Source organism: Fulmarus glacialis, unplaced genomic scaffold, assembly GCF_000690835.1.
Source record: "Fulmarus glacialis isolate BGI_N327 unplaced genomic scaffold, ASM69083v1 scaffold29631, whole genome shotgun sequence".
Classification (NCBI taxonomy): Eukaryota; Metazoa; Chordata; class Aves; order Procellariiformes; family Procellariidae; genus Fulmarus; species Fulmarus glacialis.
The window spans coordinates 12,698-34,428 of record NW_009194039.1 but is presented as its reverse complement, the minus strand read 5'-3'; the positions used below and the strand labels follow the sequence as shown (position 1 = coordinate 34,428).

Below are 21,731 nucleotides of genomic sequence, written 5' to 3'. Positions count from 1 at the left end.
AATAAGAAGTGGATAATTAGTGCTGCTTCTTTTTTTTTTTTTTTTTTTTCTGGAATGAAGTGTTGTTTTGGTGTGTTGAACCAAATCCATCTCCCGTCATATGTTAGAGGAGAATCTGCAGTGCTTCCTGGGACATGCATGGTATGATCAAAGAGCGCAGTTCATAGGCAAGAATAAGCATGAAGTGGACCCAAATTATAACTCCCATGGTGCTCTGCAGGATCCAGATGCACTTTCATGTCATATTGATTCAAAATGAGCTATTTTGTTTTCATTTTTTTGTTAGAAGTAGAAAACCAGAAAAATTATATTTTGCAGGAACTACATTATCCTTCCAAAAACTGTTACACAGAAACATTCCTGTCCAGTTCTCTGTTTGTATTTGATATCCACATCTGCTGTCTGAAATTGGCAGGATGCATTAGATGCATTTGGATAGTCAAGGATGAGAGCTGCTGTGACAGGCAACTGGGGAAGTCTGAACCTGGAACGAGAGGGAGCCTTTTCCCTGCAAAGTTTAGATATAGATAGATAGATATAAACAGGCTAGCCCAGGAACTTTCCAGCAAGGGTGATACTACGAGCCAGGTCCTGGCCCAATTTACGTACCGAAACTTCCACTGATTTCAAGGGGTGCAGCTTTTCACCCAGTGTTGTGAGGGTTTCACCGAGGGTTGTAGCTGATTCAAGCAGAAGAACTGTTGGCAGAAAGAAATGTACTCGTGGAATTTAGCTCTGTTTTCTGATCGTGGCTTGACCACGAACAGATGACAATTCGCAAGCATTTGTTTGCCATTTAGGATGAAAAGGAAAAGCTTGAACTGAATGTAGTGAAAGGAAGCCAATAAAAGATTGACAGCAAATCTCAAAGTACCATTTAAGCCATTGTTAGGATCTGCTTAGAGAGACTGGCTAACCTAATTGGTGACAGCATGAGATATGTTTTCAGCGTCAACATTGCCTAGAAAGGTGTTAGCTGATACCAACTAGTCATTATATTATTAAAGATATTCAAGAGGGAACATTTATCCTGCTCTTCACCATGCTATTTATGCATATTTAAAAAGACCAAGGGTGGGCTAAAGTTTAGCGTTGTTGTTGAAATAGGAGAAATGACTTTTAATGCCCTCAGTGGAAGAGAAGGTTTAAAATCTCCTCTTTGAAGGAAAGTGAAAAAAATTACTTTTTTTCCCCCCTCATGAGCATCCACAAATCAAAACCTTGAGATACTTGTGAAATAGCAGTGATTTACCAGACTTTGGAAGACAATAATGAACATCATCCCAGATCTCTGGCTGCAGGATATGAGGCCCAATTCATCCAAGAAAGGCATTTGGAAATTTTAATATAATCCAGAGTAAAGATTTATAGCACATTAGGGTGAAGATAGGCAAGAATAATGTCACATTAGGCTTGCAATAGTAATAATAACGAACTCTAAGCCATGTTTCAAGAAGGCAGTTTTTCAGAGACCATTCAATGTCTTTTGCAGTGATAAATAGGCTGAATGAATATCTGAAATTCAAAAGTGTTTATTTAAAGGGAGACCACAAGTTCACTATGCCCTCTAAATGTTGGGGTTTTTTTCAAAACTCAAGACAAATAACTCTTTCAATTAAAAAAAAAAGAAGAATCCTTCCTTGAACACTTGCATTGTAAAATTTGCAGTCTTTTGCCAGTGCTTAGAAAGCAGAATTTAAATTATCTATTGCCAAAGCATAAAGGAAATCCATCTTTCTTTCCCAAAGCAGACTTGCAAAGGTATGGGGTTGTAAGTTCCACGTTTAGAATTCAGTTTGAAGCAACCCAGGTTTACTAGAAATTCAGTGAGGAAATGTCACGGTTATAATTTCAGTATTTCTTTGTCTTACTTCTCCATTTCATGCTGTTATTCTGGAACTCAGGTGCCCAGGAATGCACCAGGTATAGCCACTACCTGACCCTTTCTGTCAAGGGATCCCTGCAGCCCAAGCACACACAATTTACAGTCCTGGGCCAAGGCATTATTTTATACACTATAAAATGTGTGGCAGAGCCATTTCTTGTCCCTCCCCAAAGCACAACCTACCAGCTGTGTGATGGCTACATGTTTCTGATCCATTTTCTCAACTGCCTTGGGACCTGAGGTGTTTGAGGTTTATCTTAGAGGACTGTACCAGCTGTGATGGACAGATCAAACGTCTCCAAAGTTTAAGCTTGACTTTGCAGTCCTCTCCAGCTGCAATGGAACATGAATTTGCAGCTTAAATTTTGAAATGGGATACATGGGGAGAAGCAGCACAGGAAACATCTGAAAATGCAGATATGCTCTGAAAATGACTCTGTAAAAATGGTATTGTGGCACAAATTCTTGCTGGGACTTTCTGATCTAACGCTCTTTTCGAAACTCAAAGGATGATTTCTTTTTTTAACTACTGATGCAGCAAACCATCACCATGGGGTCTGAAACTCCAGCCGGGTTCAATCTCTCTCTTACGTCATCGCCAGTAATAAAGATTCCACAGCTGGAGCTTTGCTGACAGTTGATAATGATGCATGAGCCAGTATAAAATCCACATTGCCCTCCAATAGCTGTGTTGGTTTTACAGGGCTAGCGGAGGTAGAATTGTGTTCTTGTCAGCGGGGTGAACAAATGTGACTCAGAGATACATGGCAAGCTGTTCTGTTTAAGCAATAATATTTTTTTTCAGAGTCCCTTTGCTGACCGTAAATACTGCCATCCTCAGACTTTAAAATGCCATCTGGTGGGACTTTGTAATGCACTTGCGAAGGATGGTGTGACTTATACAGCACTGATGTAATTATATAGCATTGCAGAACCGAAGCTGTGACAAGCATACCCTTTCAAAGGGATGAGTTTGCTTTTGGAAGCTTTTTTCCAGAGGGAGAAAAGTCACAGTCAAATGTCACTAATATTGTTCCCGAGCATAGGTATAAGATTCAGGCAGGTGGGAGACAATCAAGAGAACTTACCCTGCCAGTGGGTCAGTGTGATCAATTTATGCACACAGTACTTGTTCTTCTTGGCAAAATGCATTGGAATCAGTAAATTAAATCCATTTGGTTGTGGAAACAATGGTTAATGCTTTGACTGGGCTACAGTGAGTGCTAGAGGCTTGAGGCTTGCGTATAGTGTTACAATCCTTTGTGCTTTTCTGCCAGATCCCACCCTATGGACCCAGGAACATGTGCGCCAGTGGCTGGAATGGGCTATAAAGGAGTATGGATTAATGGAGATTGACACCACCATCTTCCAGAATATGGATGGCAAGGAGCTCTGCAAAATGAACAAGGATGACTTCCTCCGAACCACCTCCCTCTACAACACTGAAGTTCTGTTATCTCACCTCAGTTACCTCAGGGAAAGTAAGTATTGCCCTGAATCATCCCAGCCCTAGTGTGACATTCTGATACGATAAGCTGCTATGAGTATTGAACTTCTAGGGCTCTTCTTGCAGGATAAATAGTAGCAAGGATGAGGGGAAAAGAACAGAGAAAGGCAACCAGAGAAAGCAAAGAAGGAAGAGAGGAATAAAAAGTGGGTTGGAAAGTTAATTTTAACTTAGATGGAGTTAGTGGTGCTATCAGGGAGGTGAAGAACTGAGCAGGACTCTTAAGAAGATTAGATAGTCTTACAGATAATAAAACCAGCTGTAGCTATATGATAAAAATACATAATCGCTGTGGAGATTAAACCAAACATTAACTGATGGGTCACGGGCAAATTATTCCATAACTTTGCAATTAGAGGGCTGTGCACTTTCCCCCAAGGCTTCTTCTGGTAATGACTGCTTCAGAACAGGACCCACAACTGGCCAGAGTTGGAGATTTTCTATGCTCCTGGAGGCCCAGATTTGTTGGAAAGAGGAAAAAATGCAAGAGCAATTCCCCAAATGTAAGTGCGCTGAAGCAGACATCGTGCAAATGACCCAGTACTCCAAGAACAAGTGTTGCTGAACTTCTTTATTGCTGCTCTCTGTCCCACACTAGAGTATGTGATGGATCCAATACGCCTTTTTGCTCTATTAAGCCCCAAAGACAGAAGCTGTGAGCAGTCTTCTGAGCTTTCTGGAAAAGCATACCACAGCAGCCCAAACAGGAATGACCACCTTACCGTCAGCACACGCTCTTGAGCCTGGGAGTCTTAGATGCAGACCTTTCTAAGACTTCCTGTGCAACCATGAGCATGTCCATAGCTTCCAAATGTCTCCCTGTCATCTATGAAATGGAGGTAAAAGCATTTCGTTTCTTCACAAAGGTGTGCTAAGGATAATTGTGTTATGATGAGGCCAGAGAACTGGAACTAAATCCCACATGCTCCAATATTTTTTCAAGTGAAACAGCTTTTCTAGGAGTATAATTATTTGAGGTACTGAAAAATCAGGAGAAGTGCCATAAAGCAAGGTGGGAGGGCAGGGAGAGAAAGAAAAAAGTATATTTTCTCCACTGGGAAATCAAATTGTGATGTAAAGGCAGCTGAAGATGTCTCCATCTGGCCAGTGCAATAAAGCAGCGAGACAGCATTTATTTAGGGTGTTTCTTCAAAGCTGTTCAGCGCTGGTCTCTCCCTGCCTCTGCTAAAATCAGTGGGAGTTCTACAGATTACAGTGAGACAAGAGTTAGATCACCGATGGGTGCCTCTGTAAGCCCCACCTTTTTTTTTTTTTTGAGAAGTCGAGCCAAGGAAATGATTCACAACAAATATCCAAATTGCTGGATTTTAACAGTTTTTGTCCCTTGAGACTTCACAATAAAATAATTTCCCATCCAAAATAATTGGCAAATTTCATCCTGTTTCATCAGCAAAGAGCTGCTGGTTCACAGAACACTTCAAGATTATTGCAGATGCAAACTAACTTTCTAACTAAGGTTTGCATACAGAATTACACACTTTTACAGGAAATCATAAGGCAGTTTTGTGAAGCCAGTGCTGCTTTGGCCAAACCTGCTGACTTTGGCTGGGCAAATCAGACGCTTTGTAACCGGAAATGTTTTTAAATTCCCACAAGATAAATACTCAAGTGAGACACTTGAATTGTCTTATTGATAAGACTTGAGAATTGACAGAAAGAGACAAAAAAGGAGTTGTATGTTTTTTGAATCAAAGAACCAGGCTGAATTTGAAAAGGTTGGCAGAAGAGTTGAATTCTTCTGTTGCTTTAGCTCCAGACAGCATCTTCAGTGATAGTTTTAAGTGCTAGGGATCCCATTACTTGGGATGTTCAAAGAGAGTATCAGAGGAATTGCATCCTTGCTTTCATGGCATAAATCTGAAGACCTGAATTCAATTGCCAACTACCATTTGCTGCTGTCAGCAGCTGCTGTTCAGGAGCAAATTCCTGATTGATCCTACCTACCTTTAGATACCTGAAGTCCCTAAATGAGAAGTCCGGTCACACTGGTCTCTGTTTATAGAAAAGAAGCAACAGGGCACGTTGAAATTCAGGATAGTAGTCCCCTAGTTCACACATCACCTTTAAATGCCTGAAATTAGGAGGGATAAACCTTTGCCTCAATTCCTCTGTGCTTAAGTTTTACTTTCTGTAAAATGGAGCTAGTAATCCTGCTTTCTTGTTGGTCTTGTCTGCTGAGATGGCAAATCTGTGGAACAGGGATTGTGTCTCCTGTCTCTCAAGACCCAGCACAATGGAGTCCTAATGCTGTTGCAACATTTAAGTGCTGCTGCAATGCACGTTGAATAATAATCATAAAAATACAATGTTCTGCCAAGGGAATGCCTACAAAATGATTTCTATGCTATTAAGCTAGTGCAAAACCCGAGCAACTTTGCTGGATTCAGACAAATTAGTTATTCCAATTTTACATGGATGCATACGAAAGGAGAATTCAATTCCAGTCCATCCCCAGCTTTTGCGATTATAAATTTCTCCCTGTTCAGCCCCTTGGGCTGCTCTAAGACGTCATGCGAGCGCTGTCCTTATTAAAGCAAGCTCCTGTCTGAGTGGAGGTCGGGCAGCCTCTGAAGAGCATTCCTTTCCATGCAGCTGTTCCTAGCGCTGCCTAATGACAGTCTGGTTTCTGGATTGCTGGTTAACTCCCTCATGGAGTAACGCCTTCGAAAGGAGCTTATTGTTTTTCCAGACTGATTTCCAGCGGATGTTTAGTGCCGAGCCTCTGAGCTCAGTGCCATGGGGAGATGGTCTTTTTTCACGAATTTTCCCCTTTTGTAAGGTTGTTTGTTTCAGAGACATCCAGCTCTGCTTCTGCTTAGGGTGGAGAATATGTGATGGCAACAAAACACAGGAAAACTTTGGGGAATTGCAGATCTATAGGCTCGATTACATCTGCCCAGTCCGTCTCTTGAAAGGTGTTCATCCTCTCAGGATGTTAAGCTGGATATGTGATGACTAGTGAATCCTAAGCTTCGGTGTTTGTTTTCCAAGAAACAAAGCTGATCTGAACTTTCTGAGCCTGTTTGCTAGCCAGACAAGGAACCCCCCTGAAAATTGGCTTCCTCAGAAAGTTTTCAACATTTTACACTCCTGATCAGAGTGAAAGCATTCTTAAAACTGACTATGAGGTACATTATTTTGGCACATCAGAGTCCAGATTGAAAAAATAAACTGGTAACATCTGCAAGACCACAACAAAAGCTCAATCTTAGTTTTGGAGACAGAAGGTTCAGATGAGTTATTTAATATAGTCGAGACTAAACCAAACTCATATCACAACACCTTTAGTCTTCAGGCAAAACTTAGGTCTGGATCAGAATCATGCAGTTGTTTCCTGTTTCCGTAACCTATTGAAGCAGTCAGGAATTCAGACGTCTCTGATCTGTAGGAGATTTCAGACTTGGAGAACCCTGTTCTGCAGCACACTCTATCCTTTGGAGTCTCTCAAAACACCCCCCAATAGTTTTTTCAGGGAACTTATTGTCCCCCCCTCCAAACAATTATCTTTCTCTAGGCGTTTTTTCCAATTTCCTCTCTGAAATTGTGAAGCCATGCCTTGGCCTTTTCTTCTTGTTCATCTCCCTGCACCTTCAGACTCCAGACTGACCGACTGCTGTGCCAGTACCTTTTTCAAATACAGTCTGCCTGGTGAACCTTCTCCAGTCAGCCAGTGGGCAGTGGGAAGGGAGATTTGAATGTTTTCATGCTATGTTTGGGACGAACATCAAAAGAAGCCCGAACTGTCACCTCTCGTCCTTTTCCTCTCTAGTTATGGGGGGTCGGTTATGTGTGGTGTGTACAAACGAAAAAAGCCCGAAGGGGAAAGAATGAGACTGTGGCGAGAAGCAGAAGCAGAAAACTGCTTTGTGGTTTCGAGCCATATATTAATGCCAAACAAAACTATACTGCTAAATGCAGCAGAACCCTGATTCTACCAGGAGATGAGGAGGGAAGGCCACATGGCCTTCAGAAGGTCAGGATAAAAAAGACTTCTAGGTTAAATAGACTTCAAGATTGTGAAACCAAGATATTTCTGCATCTCAGAAGGGTGAGCTGCCTTGTGAAAAGGAAGACTTTATGGGGAATAAACTCTCCTGCTCTGGTTTTCATTTCTTTTCCATCTCCCTTTTTAATTAATACAAGGGAAATAAAAGAAGAAAGAAAAAGGTGGGAGGAACCATAAGATAACATGTTTAATATTAATTATAGGAGAACAGCCTTGCAGTTTATTAATAATACCAGTGTTTCCAGAAAGAGCTGATTTAAGCTAAGCTGTCACTGACCCTCTGAGGGGAAGGGGGAATAAGAACAAAACGAAAATTCATCGCAGCCAAAGTTTTGCCCAAGAACGAGTAAGGGAGGGAGCAGCCTGGCCTCTGTCTGTCTGCTTCTCTCTGTCCTGAGCTGTGTCTCTGGCTTTCTCTCTTTTCCTCTTTCATTGAAAACTCTTAATAGGAAACACATTTCCTTTTCTGTGGTGTTCCCACCAGAAACCTCAGACTGTCGGGCAAAGGTGAGAACTTTTAGCAATTAAACTGGGGGAGGCGCCATCCCTTTCCAGTGGCTTGGGCTGCATTTTTTAGCGTAAAGTAGCTATAGGTTGATCGTATAGGCTTGTTCAGTGCTATTCATCACCCCACCCCCACCTCCTCAGCCAGTCAGTGCAACCAGGCATTTGCAGCCTATTTAGTCATAGAAAACTGTGTTTCTGAATTCCCCAGCACTTCCCTATCTGGGGCAAGCCAGGCTGGGCATTGCATTTGGGATCTACTTCAAATAACCTGAAAAGGAGAGAGTGGTGGACAGGAGTTTTCCCACAGATATTCAAGAAAGAAATGCCAAAGCCAGAAACCATCTGATGAAAACATGAGTTAGGTGGACAAAACTGTTGCAATTCCTCCAGCAGCAGCAAAAGACCAGCAAATCTCTCTAAATATTTAAGCCAATCACTTTGGTTATCTACAGCTTTCACAGTGAAGGTACCCTTGGGATCCCTTTGAGCTCCTTCCCTCCTAATTTCCCATGTTATCCATGCTGGTCATTTGAAACATCCCCTCTCTTGCAGCATCTGGTAGCATCCATCCTCCACTCCCTATGAGTAGGCTTTGTTTTCCAACACCTTCTACCTCTGTGTACATGCTGGCTTGTGCATGTCTTTGGCTTTGTTTGCATTTGGGCAAGAAAAGAAATCCATAGGAACGCAGGGCTAATAAGATCCAGCACCTGCAATGGCTATTACTTCTAGCAGTGAACTGCCTAATCCTCAGCTCTCACAGGAAAGTGAGACATACTGTGAATACTACTGAGGGGCAAGTGAGGTCAGTGTTATTTGGGATCATGTGGATTAGAGGAACGTGGAGACTGCCTGGCTTAGTCACAAGATCCTAATCAGTTAGTAGTATAGTACCTGCAAAAGAGGTATTCTTAGCCCTACCAAAGAATCTGGGGATGCTCAGGGTCAGCATAGCATATACAGAAATCTATACTGTTTGCTGTGTGTTGCTTAGGACCCAGTGCCTTAAATGGGACAGAATCTCACTGAACAGAGGGATGTGTAGATATGAATAGCAGAAAGTATCTGTAGAAGCACTTCTTATCCATACCAATCCACGGTGAGATTGCTGCCCTGCTCCAGTTCACATCATCAGTCCCTACCAAGAAGGGCCCTGGGCCTTGTTATCAATGTCACCGCCTGATGCAGTGGAAACTTTTTCAAAGAGCTGTAGGAAAGGTGAGCCTAGAAGATTAGGTAGGGTAAACACATATAACTAGACAACCGTGAAATGTGTATTACATGCTGGCTTCCAAGAACTCACAGGGCCTCTTCCTCCATTTCCAGAAGAGTTTGCAGGAGAATCGAAGTAAAATGCTTAGAAAGGAGCATTCCCACCATAGACTGCAAAACAAAGACCCTTCCAATAGGTTCTTTTTTGTGCTCCTCTTGAACCGTTTTGTTTCAAATGGGGTTGGATGGAAAGACCACTCTGAACCAAGAAAGCTACTTTCAAACTCCACAAAGCACGGGAGATGCTGGAATACCAGTGAGGTTTTTGCAGCTGTTGGCCCAATACCAAGCATGTGACACTCTCAAAATGTTCAGATCCTGACAGTGCAATTCATGTCACTTCTACTATATGTTCCTCAAACAGGAAATTTCTCTGTCACAACTAGAGAGAGAGGAAAGCTTCTTCCTTATCCTGTAATACAATCTGTTCCATAGTAATTTCTAGAGGCTCTGCTGTGATAGATATTGTACCTGTATAAATGTACTATACAGCCTCACCCTTTTATATCAGTTTTCAGCGGAGGGCATCAAGACACTCAGTGAAGGAGGCAAATGTCTTTATTTTTATTTGCAAGTGGAGAAACAGTAGCACATGTGACATACAGCTACCAAGCTTTTAAAAGAATTTCATATCCATCATAGAAAATGTGTGGCTAATTTTCTGAAAAATTTGGTCTTTAGATCCTAGTGATAGCATTTTCTACCTGCCTGCATGGTTCCCCACCGGCAGAGTGCATTCAAACTGCAATAACTCCTTTTCTTTTCATTACAGGTAGCTCACTGCTGGTCTACAATACTCCATCCCACACAGAAGCTTCCTCACGTCTTGCCACCAAAGAAGGTCAGTCTTTTGCATATAAATGTCCTGGCTTCCTGTGCTCTCTTGATGTTTTTGATTGGGTTAAAACTAGACCTTTTATATTATATCCTTGGCATGAAAATGTTCTGATCTGCTACGCATGCACAGCATGGTTAAAATACGATAATTCACAATTTGCAGCCCCATCCATGCTGAAAATCACATCTCCGCTTGTCCAGCCGACATTGCAGCATAAAATGTATATCTGTCATTTTCAGACTTGTGTATTACTGAGTTGATGAACTGATGGCATATTTTCTATTCTTTATGTGAAGCAGTTTGAAATCTCAGATATATAGCAAGGACTGAGACGCCATTTCTCTCTGAGTGAGTTCATAGTTGAAAGGATAAAATTTTCTCACAATAAATTCCATTACTGAATAAAGGCCATTCAGGTCTTCCAAAACCATTCATGAATCTGTCAGCTAGTTTCAACCAGCAAGGAAGACCAAATGTATCTTTTTGACACTATCATTTTGGAACATTTTGATTTTCTTTTTCAAATAACCCCAAATTTTTAATCTATTAGAAATTCTGATCATGTAGATGGAGCTTAGAAATCTTGAAGTTTAAAAGTTAATAACACATGTGGGGCTCCTTCAGACGTTTGAGTTGTTTGTGTATCCTTCAGTCAGGTTTTTCAGGTTTTCCTCTGCAGCTAGAGTCCTATTCTTTTTTTCTTGTTTTTAATGAAAAACTGGATTCTCAGTTATGATAAAATTATGAGAGTTGGTGTGATGGGTATGATGCACATCCCTTACCTAGATAAGACAGTAAGTCACAGTCAGGCAGTTGACTGCTATATGAGATAACCCACCTAGAAGGAGTCTGTTCTTGTGCCGAGACAGTTTCCTCACCTCTTATATAAACATTTCTATGCTTTTCAGGAGAACATGGCTTCATTGATGAGCCACAAGTTTGCATTTCAAAGAATAGTTGGGAAAGGCAGAAAGTCTTTTTTTTAAGCAGCTGGAGAGAGAGAAACAAAAAGCCCCATTTCACTGAAAGGCTACAGCAAACTGAGATCACACATTTAACAAGCTTCTGCATGGTGTGTCTGGCTGCTTCATTGACTAGCACTGCTCTTAGAGCCAGCACTTCTTTCTCGTTGCACCATGCTGCATTTCATCTCCAACATCTGTCTTGGACCCTGGACACAATGTCAGTGCTGGTTTTTACAGCAGCTTCTTTTGTCCAACATGTAACTATCCACTTGAGCTGTCTGTTCCCTGGCAGGCTGTTCTCTCTTTATGAGACAGGCATTAGTTGATAAAACATGGTACATTACAGAGACAAAGCCATTCAGGCTTTTCTGTGACCGACTACTTCGACGCTAACAGTCATCTATTTAAAATTAATAAAAGCTAGGCTTGCTCCTATTTGAACAAAGCAGACACACATGCACGTGTTCCTCCACAATTTCCCCCATAAACATACATGCACATCCAAGACTGTGCTCTTTCTGTCTCAGGCCAGGTGGTTGCTAAAAATAGAGGGAAGAAAGCTGCAATTTTTTTATTAAAGAGAAATGCTCTGTGTAAAATTGCACTCCTCTGAATTTTTTATACCCTTTATCTTTGCAAGTTGGGCCTAGAGTCACTCAGGCAGAAGGAAGTTTTAGGGGAAAAATGTTCCTCCCCCTCCATTTTTACTGCCCTCGAGTGTGTTTCTTTAGTGCAGCTGACAGAAGTTTGCATTTGATTTCTGTCAGCTAGCCATTTTTAACTTTACATGGTACTTTCATCATGCGTCAATAAAGGACTAAACACACCCGTGGGATAGTCAAATAAAAATTAAGAACTAGCATAGAAATGTTGAAATCCCATCTATTCCTCTTCCATTTCTTCCTACAATGCATAAATTTCCTCTGCATTCATTTGATGTCTGAATACTGTTTTAGGATAAACTGACCAACTTCAACCTACTGTAACTGATTCATGCTCCAAATATTATTCGTGACATAAGATGACAGGATAAGAGACATGTGAACATGACAGGCTGACAGATAAGGAATTGGGGGAGCAGAGTGAAGTGTCTTGTCCAATATCACAGAAGAAACTCATGATGAACATAAAACTGGACTTGGAATTCTTCAGACTCAGTCTAGTCTGTTAGGCAACCAGATTTTCCTTGCTTCCTTTTAAGGCTTTTTAATGGGCTCGTTTCAAGATGATTATATTCTTTTGGAAAAGGAATTTCAGGTTAAAAATAATGATTTTTTGTAAGTATTTTCTTGTCTCCTTAACTTCTCAAAAGATGAAACATTTTTCTTTACGTTAATGCATCTTGAATCTACTAATCCTGTAAATATGTCTTCTCTCTATGCTTGTGAATAAAAACAGACAAACAAATTTTTCTAACCACCTTCCTTGAGGATTCAAAAGCAGGAGGAGGTGATGAAATAGTACAATACATGTCAGAGATAGGAAAAAATACTGTTTTCTTCACTCCTCCTGTAATTTTTCTTGCACGCTCTCTAAGATCACATAGCTAATGCAAATAACCCGCTTGTGCAAACTCCAGGGAGAAATGCACGCTCTTTGCATACACTTACACTATGCTTTATACAACGTATTCCATCCACATACTGTAAAAAAGAACCTACATGGCAAAAAAAGGTACAGCTGCAACACAGGCAGATGCAGATGTTCCAGATGCAGCATTCGGCTCTACTCTCTCCCGAACTTGTGACAGACATAGCAGGGCATGCTCTGTAGCCACAGCAAGGACAGTGTCACCCAGGAGCACAGGGCACCACTTGACCTGTGGCCCACGCTGGCAAGGGCAGCACTGCTGTCACAGGACTGGGTTTCGTGCCGTGGCTCTGGAGACAGAACTGCCTCGGCTGGTCACAGCTGCAGACTTTACTCCCTTTTTCCCTTCTATTTTCTGCCCTTCTCACTTCTCTTCTGCAATGCCAGCTCTGCATACAGAAGAACCTCTAGCACTGCTCTAGGAGAGTTAAATTGCTTTCATAGCAGAAACAGATACTGTAAACCTACACAGCTGGTGTACAAAGCATACGCATTTTGTTCAGATCAGATAGGTAGAAACCTTGTCGTGTTCAAAGGACTCTTGTTGCCTGAGCTTCTTTGCTTCTCAGCCTCATAAACACTCAAAAGTATGGTATTTAGCGTCATTGGTACAAATTGTCTTCAGCTGCCTTTGAGAAATAAATTGCTCTAATGAAAATCACCAGTGTTTTTTGGCTAGAGAACAATTTTCTGGAAAATGAAACGAGGTTGCTCTCATTGCTGAATGGAAAGATTTGTGTCCCACTCCCAGTGCTCCACGGGAGAGATGGTCTGTTTCATTTTCCGTGACTGTTTGGAGCAATGACTGACCTACTGTAGGTACGGGAGACATGGGAGAAGAATCTGAGACTACATTATCTGCCCAAGTCCGAGGAGATTTTAATTTGCTCGCCTTCAGAATGGTGTCGTTTTAAGTAGGTTTCCATAGGGAAATGGAAAGTATATTCACATACAACAACATTTAGGAGGCCAAAGGGCTGTCCCTCGTATAGTTGTGAGCATTCTGGCCTCAGTCCAACACATTTTTAAAGTCCGTGCTTACTTTTAAGCACGTTGGGGTCTGCATAACTCACGTGTTTAATATACAAGCCTAAATGCTGTGCAGGATTTGAACTCAAGCAGGATTGTGCTGGCAGTTTCCAAAGAGGCAGAATCATGACATGTTGATGTGCAAAATTGCACGTGTCTAAACAGACACGTAGGAGTGTCTGGTGTGGTGTATGTGGTGCTTTGTAGTATGTGCTGATATGCAGTGAGGTGGGTATCTGTGCAGTGAGGTGGCAGAGTGGGATGAAGGAAGGCTCGGCTGTTAAGGGCTACACCCACGCATCACGCATGAGAATTTAGTGGAGTGATTTTGCGTGGCTGTTTGCTTCCAGATTACAGGTTATGTATGATCTTGTTTAAAAGGCTGGATTCAGCAACAGGTCCTTATCCTCTGTATACATCAGGCTCAGCCTAAGGTGATATAGTTATATATTGCCTTATATATATATAGTTATATAGCTTAGAATAGTGGTAAACCAGCACTAGCCCAAAAGTCTTATAAATCCAACCTAAATTCAAGCAGAACATAGGAAAAGCTGATGTGCTATCTGCATTTTCAGAGAGGGAAGAAATTTGTATGTGAATACATGAATATGGATGTAGGAGACAAATTTTAAGGATTTAGTCTGTGGCTATTACGTGTTTATGTTTGCATTATAAAAGTGTTTGTGTGAACAATAAGAATGTTTGGGTATAAGGTGTGTTTGCTTGTAGGTTTTGTTCAGTTGTTGGCAAATTCAAGAAGATAAACAAATCGGTGAGCTCTGAAACTCACACAGAATGGTTTCCCGTGGGTTTGTACCCATGTTCATTGTGAGCCCCTAAGGAAGAGTTTCCTCATGTTGGAGCATTAATAAGATCTCTCTCATGCAGGTTCCCTGATACCTAACAAAATATGAGTCCATGCAGCTGCTTTTCTCGCAGTCGAGGCTGCAATCTCTCTCCTCTTTCCCCAGCAGTTTCCTTTAGATTGGTAGGAACTCTTTAAAATTCATCTCTCCCGCTTGTCAAATTCGGTGACAATTTTGGGTGACAGATTTAAAAGCTTTTGGGGACTGGAGAAAGAGGGGCAAAGAGACCACAGGCAGCATGATTGCATAAGCACGGTTCCCACAGGAAAAAAATCTCAAATTCCTGCATAAAATTCTTCTCTTGAAAAGGCTATTTTTCAAGTCTAAAAGGTTGTCATGTGAAAAATATTGACCAGTTTCAGTAAACCCCTCTTTCGAGTGTGTCAGTAAGGCCCCTTGTTCACAGCAAAGGTTATAAACCCTCCAGTCTCAGTTGCGTCAGAGAAAAAGCAGTTGCAGCAGCTTTATGCCCTCTTAATTGTCTGTACATGCTAAAACATTTGTCGATGATATTTGTGTGCCTGGTGATGAAATATCCCATTTTTAGCTCCGTAGCAGAAAAAGGGAAGGCTTTTTTGGTGCTTCTCTTATTGCGACTGTGTGGCCAAACCAGGGATTTATGATTTCAGGAGAGACAGTAGCTAGCGCTCTTGAATTTTTCTTTTTTTCTTTCTTTTTTTTTTAATTGTTTTCCTTTGAAATTCCAGAGTTAGTGTTTTGTCTGCTTTCTCCCTGACCCTCTTCGGAGGCAGGCGTGTGTTTTTTCACCAGAAAAACTGGAAACAAAGAATCGTTGTCTTTAAGCTGTAGCAGGCAGGAAACCCAACTCACAAGGGATCACCCTGAGCCAGCGCTGTCCCAGCGTAGACTCCAGTTCTCTGAATTCAACCTGACAGCTTGTCTGGAGCACTTTCTAAGTAACCATTATCCTTCCTTTTCTCCCAGCAAAAGAGCTATTATTTTTTTGCCTAGGGTGCACTGCAAGCAATGTTATTGCACATGTGTGTGGGGGTTACACGTTTGCTGGGGTGCAGTCCCTCCCGTGAAAAGCTCTTGGAAGCGCTTTGGCGGTTTCCTAAGAGTAAATTTGTTTCCTGATAATGAGTTAAGTGGGCAAATGCTGTAAAAATGCTAGCTGCAATGTCTGCGCATGTGTGTCTTCCCTTCCCTTTTCTCTTATGTGTGTATTGCTGCGTCTAGCTTTTTTCTCCGTGAATATGCGTTTCTTTTTCTTTACTTCTGCATTTGTGTATTTTTCAATAAGGGCAAACTGCAAGCACGTTAGCTGTTTGGTTTTACCCCGCCTTGTGCTGGGGGGTAAAATATGCACAGTGCTGTTTGCATATTTGTGCGCACTCGTTTATGTGTTTTGGATGAATGTGTACGTATGCATGCGAAGGGTGCTCAAAAACGCGCCTTTCAGAATATGCAATTGTGTGTCTGCATTTTTGCTCAGTAGCATGCCTGTCTGCATGTGGCTGCTCGTGTCTGCAGCCCTGCGTAGCTCAGTAACATGCATGTTGACTGGAAAGTGACTGCTTTTCAAAGCTGGCTCTGAGAGGGATTCTCAGGACACATACTTCAGTCTTCATGCACTGTGCATTGGGACTTCTGCTGCTGATATTAAAAAAAGCAACAACAACAAAAAAAATTCTCATTACTTCCTTCTTTTCTTCATAATGTGTCTTTGTAAGCGTTGCACAGGGTAACTTAGACGTGAATCAGGAAGTTCCACCGCTGCACGGCTCTGGGATGTTTTTCTAGCCACACTCGCACAACTGGGGGCTGTCGCCTATGGCTCAAAGCAAACAGGGAGCAATTCCAAATTTTGGAGGCCAGAGCCCTCCTCCGAGTGGGGAGCAGAGCTCCAGGCTCTAGAGCTGCAGTGCGTAAGAGCTCCTTCATGTCACCCTGCCAGGCTAAGGCTAATGAGGGAGAGGGATCGCAGATCTCAAGCTGGAGTGACCTCCTTCAGAAGGGACCAGGACTACCCTAAGCACATCCCTGTCTGTGCAAGCTGAATGAGTGCCCTTTGAAAATCCTGCATCCCAGTCCTGTGCGTGCACTATGTCAAGCTCCAGATCCTGTCTGACGCTGGAAATAAGTGGGCTTCAGCCACGGTACTTTAATCCAACACTGGATCTTAGAATAGGAGTTAAATCGGAAATGTTTGATTGCTCCGATCTGTATTTCCATAAGGACAGCAATGCATAACCGGGCTCTCAGCTACTTTCAGAGATTTCCCAAGTTAAATCTGTTCTTCATGTTCATGCTCTGCAACAGATTTATAGAATCATAGAATCATAGAATCATTAAGGTTGGAAAAGACCTCTAAGATCATCGAGTCCAACCGTCAACCCAACACCACCATGCCCACTAAACCATGTTCCTAAGCGCCTCATCTACACGTCTTTTAAATACTTCCAGGGATGGCGACTCCACCACTTCCCTTGGCATTTCTTACATAAATCCAGCAGTCAGTCCCTTCTCACTTGGTTTGAGCTGACTTCAAGTCAAAACCCAATGTTGTTCCAAGCCTGGACTTTGGTCTTTGTGTCAGTTCCTGATCTGTAAAACAGGTTAATAGTAATGTAGAGATGTTTGACAATTTTTTTTTTTTTTAAATTGTGAAATAATCAAATAGTCTGATAATGTAGAGTAGAAGTTATTTTGAAATTATTCTGCACTCAGCTAGTTGCTTCCTCTTAGTGGAGAGACTCAGAATTACTTAATTCCACATATGATCCCTGTACTGGTGATTCTTTAGTGCAAGGAGCAGGACATTGTGGTCTTGAAGCAGAAACAAATGAGTTTGGTGTTTGAAGGCACCGGAAAGTCTTACGTAATCATGAGAACAGTCATGGTAATACTGGCTGTGAATGACATACAGCATGAGATATGGCATATGTGCTAAGCAATTGTTTTAATTAGCAGAAATAGTACATTGAGAAGTAATTCATTGCAAAACAAATGATACTGTGGGTGAGATTTTGAGGTCTCAGTGTACACAGTTAGGATACCCATGTAACTCATAGCTGGGTGTATGCCATAGGGCTAAAAGTTAAGGGAAGCCAATTGCTGATTTTCATGAACCACCTCTTGTAGCCATTTGAAAAGGCCAGAGGACTCCTCATACTCTGCTCTTTCTAGTCCTGTTCCACCATCTCTGCCACACACTGTCAAACCTCCTGCAGACAAATGATAGCACCCAGAGCCTTCACAGCTTTGTGCTAAGAAAAACTGTATCTAAGCAAATCTCTCTGCTGACGTTGTAAGGTTTTGCACCGTATGTATTAAGCATTTAGTACATATACTTGGAGCCAGAATAGGCCTGGGAAGAACTTTACAGACTCTACAACCTTTATGTTTGCTGCCATCATTTAAAACAATGTGTCTAATGTTTCTAGGAGGAGTTGGAGGTGCTTTTGGCTTCCTTGCCCCTCCAGAAACCCACAGTCTAGGTTTCTTCTCTCCAACTGGCTTTAAACACAACCCCACCTCTTCAATGCGATCTCCAGGAGGTTAAATGACGGGAGTGTGAGGGCTGGACGCTCAGGAGCTTGGCAGACCTTGCTTACATGTTTGGTTTGCAGCAGTAGTGTTTTTTGTTCCCATGCGCCTACGTTGGGACTTTTCCAGGATACCAGAATAGTGCCAGTCCTAGCCACCACACACAACCTCGCTTTGGGAGGAAAAGCGGTGAGGTCCTATGCCCTCCTTTCTCTCTCTCCCTGTAAAGTAGTTGCCGCAAAATAGACCCCAAGTGACCACTTAGATTAATCACAAGTCTGGATCCCTTAGGACACCTGGTTCTGCTTTCCCCATTTAGAGAAGCTAATTTAAATTCCAGCCACCAAGCCAGGATCCTTTCTTCCTACTGAAGCCGAAGGACTCATTGCAAAAACCAGACTGTGTTCTACTTGGAGAATCCCATGGATCCCATAGCCTGCTTCAAATTTGCAGCCTTCTCCGTCCCCTGATTTGCTTCATTGAAATCTGTAAGGCCAAGTCCTGTCTGGAAATATAGTACCTGTGCTCCCTAACCAAATACGATAGGGTGTTCAGGAGCAGTTCCTTCTGTATTTCAGGTTTGGGAGTTTTTCCGTCATGAGAACTGGGATCATTCGACCTTTTTTTGTAAAGCACCCCAAGATGCTGTGGTAAGGAATGCAACAGAAGATGGCTAAGTGACTACAGTCATTGCTGTTGTTATTATCCAACTGAGTCAGCAAATCAGACTCAGTCAGAGCCTGTCAGTGTGCTTCAAAGGGAAATGGAGGCAGTGTTAGTAAATAGTCAGACAACTCACTGAGACTTAGGAAACTTACTTTTATTTTCTTCCTGCCTCTGCCCCCATGACTGAGGAAAAGCCACTTTCCATCCTTTGGCTTCCTAATCTCCTTGGAGGTATCAGCTCCGATAGGCAGAGATCGGTGGGCTCTTTCTATTGCTAGCACCTACCAGGCTGGGGAATCAAGACGCCCCTGCGAGTTTGCTGCACGTGTGTTTCCCCAGACATCTTCTACAAAAGTTAACCCAGGCATGACACTGCCCACAGGTCTGAGAGAGGGAGCTAATGTTCAGACCAGTCGCTCCGCACCTTGACAGTGAGACCTAGCAGTTCATAAAGCAGACAGTGCCTGGCTGGAAAAGAGCTGCTGCTGCTGCCAGTGATGCCATGAATACGATAAATATGCCATGCTATTCCTTCCCAGCCTTGCTTCCAACTAAGGGCACTATGCCAGCATAGGCGGCATTTCAAATAAGATTCCCCTATAGTGCCTATAAAGCATTTAGTCCATAAATGACCCAGCCCCACTGTATCCATCCTAGAATAAAAAGGCCTGAAAAATGAGGATATTACTGGCCCAGTGCCCATTGTTCTCCTGGAAAACCTTATCAAGGCTGGTAGCACAAACAGTGCCTGAATCTGGTTTGACTGAAAAAGGTCCTACGGAGAGAGCAGCATGAAGGGGCTGTCAGCACTCACCGAGCAGCTCAGGAAGCACAGGGACTGTGAGCCTATTGTTCAGTTGAAATCCCCCCTCCTTGCTTCTCCCCTCCGCCCCAAGCTTTCAGATTTATAAAACAACATTTTTTAAAAAAATTTTTAAGAACTTTTTAAAGCTTATCAGAGAGGGTTTGCTCTTTAATACCTCATACCTTAAACACAGATTCCCTAATGGCTTGTTCATTGGACTGCATTCAAGCTGAAAGGACTGCTAGGCATCTGGGATGGTCTTCGCTGTGGTGTGGAAATCTGCTCGGGGATTTTAAGCCTGGTTTCCTAGGGAAATGAGTCTGTGCGTGTCTGTCCATCTGCCCCTAGCCCACAGCAATATTTGAGCCTATTAATCTGTTTAGACTAAATATGATCCAGAGGTATGGGGAACAGGAGCGAAGTAGCACTCAAGCTGTGAGATGAAGGGGGGCAGGTCTGTAAAGTTGGACCGGTGGTTCAGTGGAGCCTGCCTTATCTTCCCGACTGCAGTGCCATACCTCCTAGGCTTACACAGCACAACATGCAGCCGTTCTCCTCCTCCACATCCCACAATCTCAACCAGGGGATCCCTGGAACACACTCCTCAGTTTCTTCTCTGCACCAAGTCCTTCCTTTGTTGCGCCAGACAGTCTGACAAGAAGAAACTCTAGAGGTTTGGATAATTTAGCTCATCTCTTGAACTTTACAGGCCAGCCTGCCTAATGCCCAGTCTTGATCTTGCTAATTTTGCCGTGTTCTAAGCCTTTCTCAGCCTAGCAGGCTGTTTCACTACTGTGTTAGTTCTGATTTACATCTAATTCCAGAGGAATCAATAGACTTTGAAAGGGGAGTTGCACAGCAGAGGATGAGAACTTCCAAATGGCACAGAGGGTGGCAAGGTAGGAGCTGAGGGAGATGTGGGGTGAGAAAAGTATAGATGAAGGTTAGAAAGGGTCCAGAGACTAATGCTACACGGTCTGTTCCACACAACCTGATTTCTGGGAAAGCCACTTCATCTGGAAAAGGCAGCTAAAGCCTGAAGAAAATGCGTTTATGCATGTAAATAACTAAAATTATATTTAACCTTCTTCCCAGGCGCGCTGTGAGTGTGAATGTTTGCAAAGCTGTGAGATCCTTAGTTGAAAGGTGCTGTGAAAGTGCAGAGCATTATTAATATCCTTTACCTTACTCATAATAGAGTATGCATTCATTCTGGGGAATTTCTGGACATAAACCAGACAGCTGCAGAATGACATTTCTTGAAAGCATCTATGATTTATTTTCTGCTCTTTAATTCCATTTTGTATTGAACACACATTTGTCATAGGACTGTTGTTCCACTGGGCTTTTTAAGTCTAAAACAGACTTGGGGACCTGATCCTTAACTGGTGTAAATTTGCCCCTAACTTCACTGTAGCTATTTGCTGATTTACACCAGAAGATGACCTCAGTCCAAGTCTTTTAATTGAATTTCCATAGTGCGGCAAGTTTTGGTGTAAAATCCAAGTGGCTTTAATGACAGATAAGACTCTCCCTGTAACTAACCGTCTGGCTGGAGTTCTGTAGGATCTCTTCAAGCAACTGGGCGTCAGGTCCTGGGAACGATATTGTTTTTGCAGAAACTCGAGTCTCTGGATAGGTTCCCTGGCTCTGCCTTTTCCATTTTGTTTTAAACACGTTCGGCTTTAGAGTCTGGGCCTGGAAGCTGGGAGGGCTGGTGTGGTTCTTTCACGTTGCACGGATTTTTGTGAAAACAAAACAAAAATAGCTTAGTGGATTTGGACTTTTTTTTTTGAGAGGAAGAGAAAGAGTTGGAAACTTGCACTAGCTGAGTGAACACGTTGTTTCAATAGCAATGTCTGTATTGCTAACTACCATATTTAACCCTTCTTACCATTGCAAAGTCACGCTCAGAGCTAAGTCTCATCCTAACAAGACAAGTGCGGCTGCCCCTATATATGCCCACACTTTACTCCATAATCCATACTATATAGGGGAAACTGAGGCAAAGGGACTCATCTGAGGTATGCTAAACGTGGATTAAACCTGGGCTGAGACACATGCACACCGTCCTTCCAAGCTGATGTTTTACATCCTAAAACGTACACTGCAAGGAAACCCATTCAGAGAGATTTTGAACAATAATTTTGTCCAGGCTTAGCCAAACTTATCTGGAGAACCAAGCCTTGATCCTGTAAAGCCCAAGCAGCCATAGCAATACACGCCTGGTCAGCACATCTGATTGTAATAGTGTCACTTAT

General features: G+C 42.5%; 1 protein-coding gene across 2 annotated transcripts in view; it reads left to right on the top strand.

Moving 5' to 3' along the window:
• Window positions 1-21,731, top strand: part of FLI1 (Fli-1 proto-oncogene, ETS transcription factor) — a 39,245-nt gene that overhangs the window by 9,203 nt on the left and 8,311 nt on the right. For both annotated transcript variants that reach the window (XM_009587645.1, XM_009587643.1), the window contains exons 3-4: window positions 3,163-3,366; window positions 9,971-10,039. In XM_009587645.1, coding sequence (XP_009585940.1) covers window positions 3,163-3,366; window positions 9,971-10,039 — 273 coding nt within the window. The remainder of the gene's footprint in view (window positions 1-3,162; window positions 3,367-9,970; window positions 10,040-21,731) is intronic.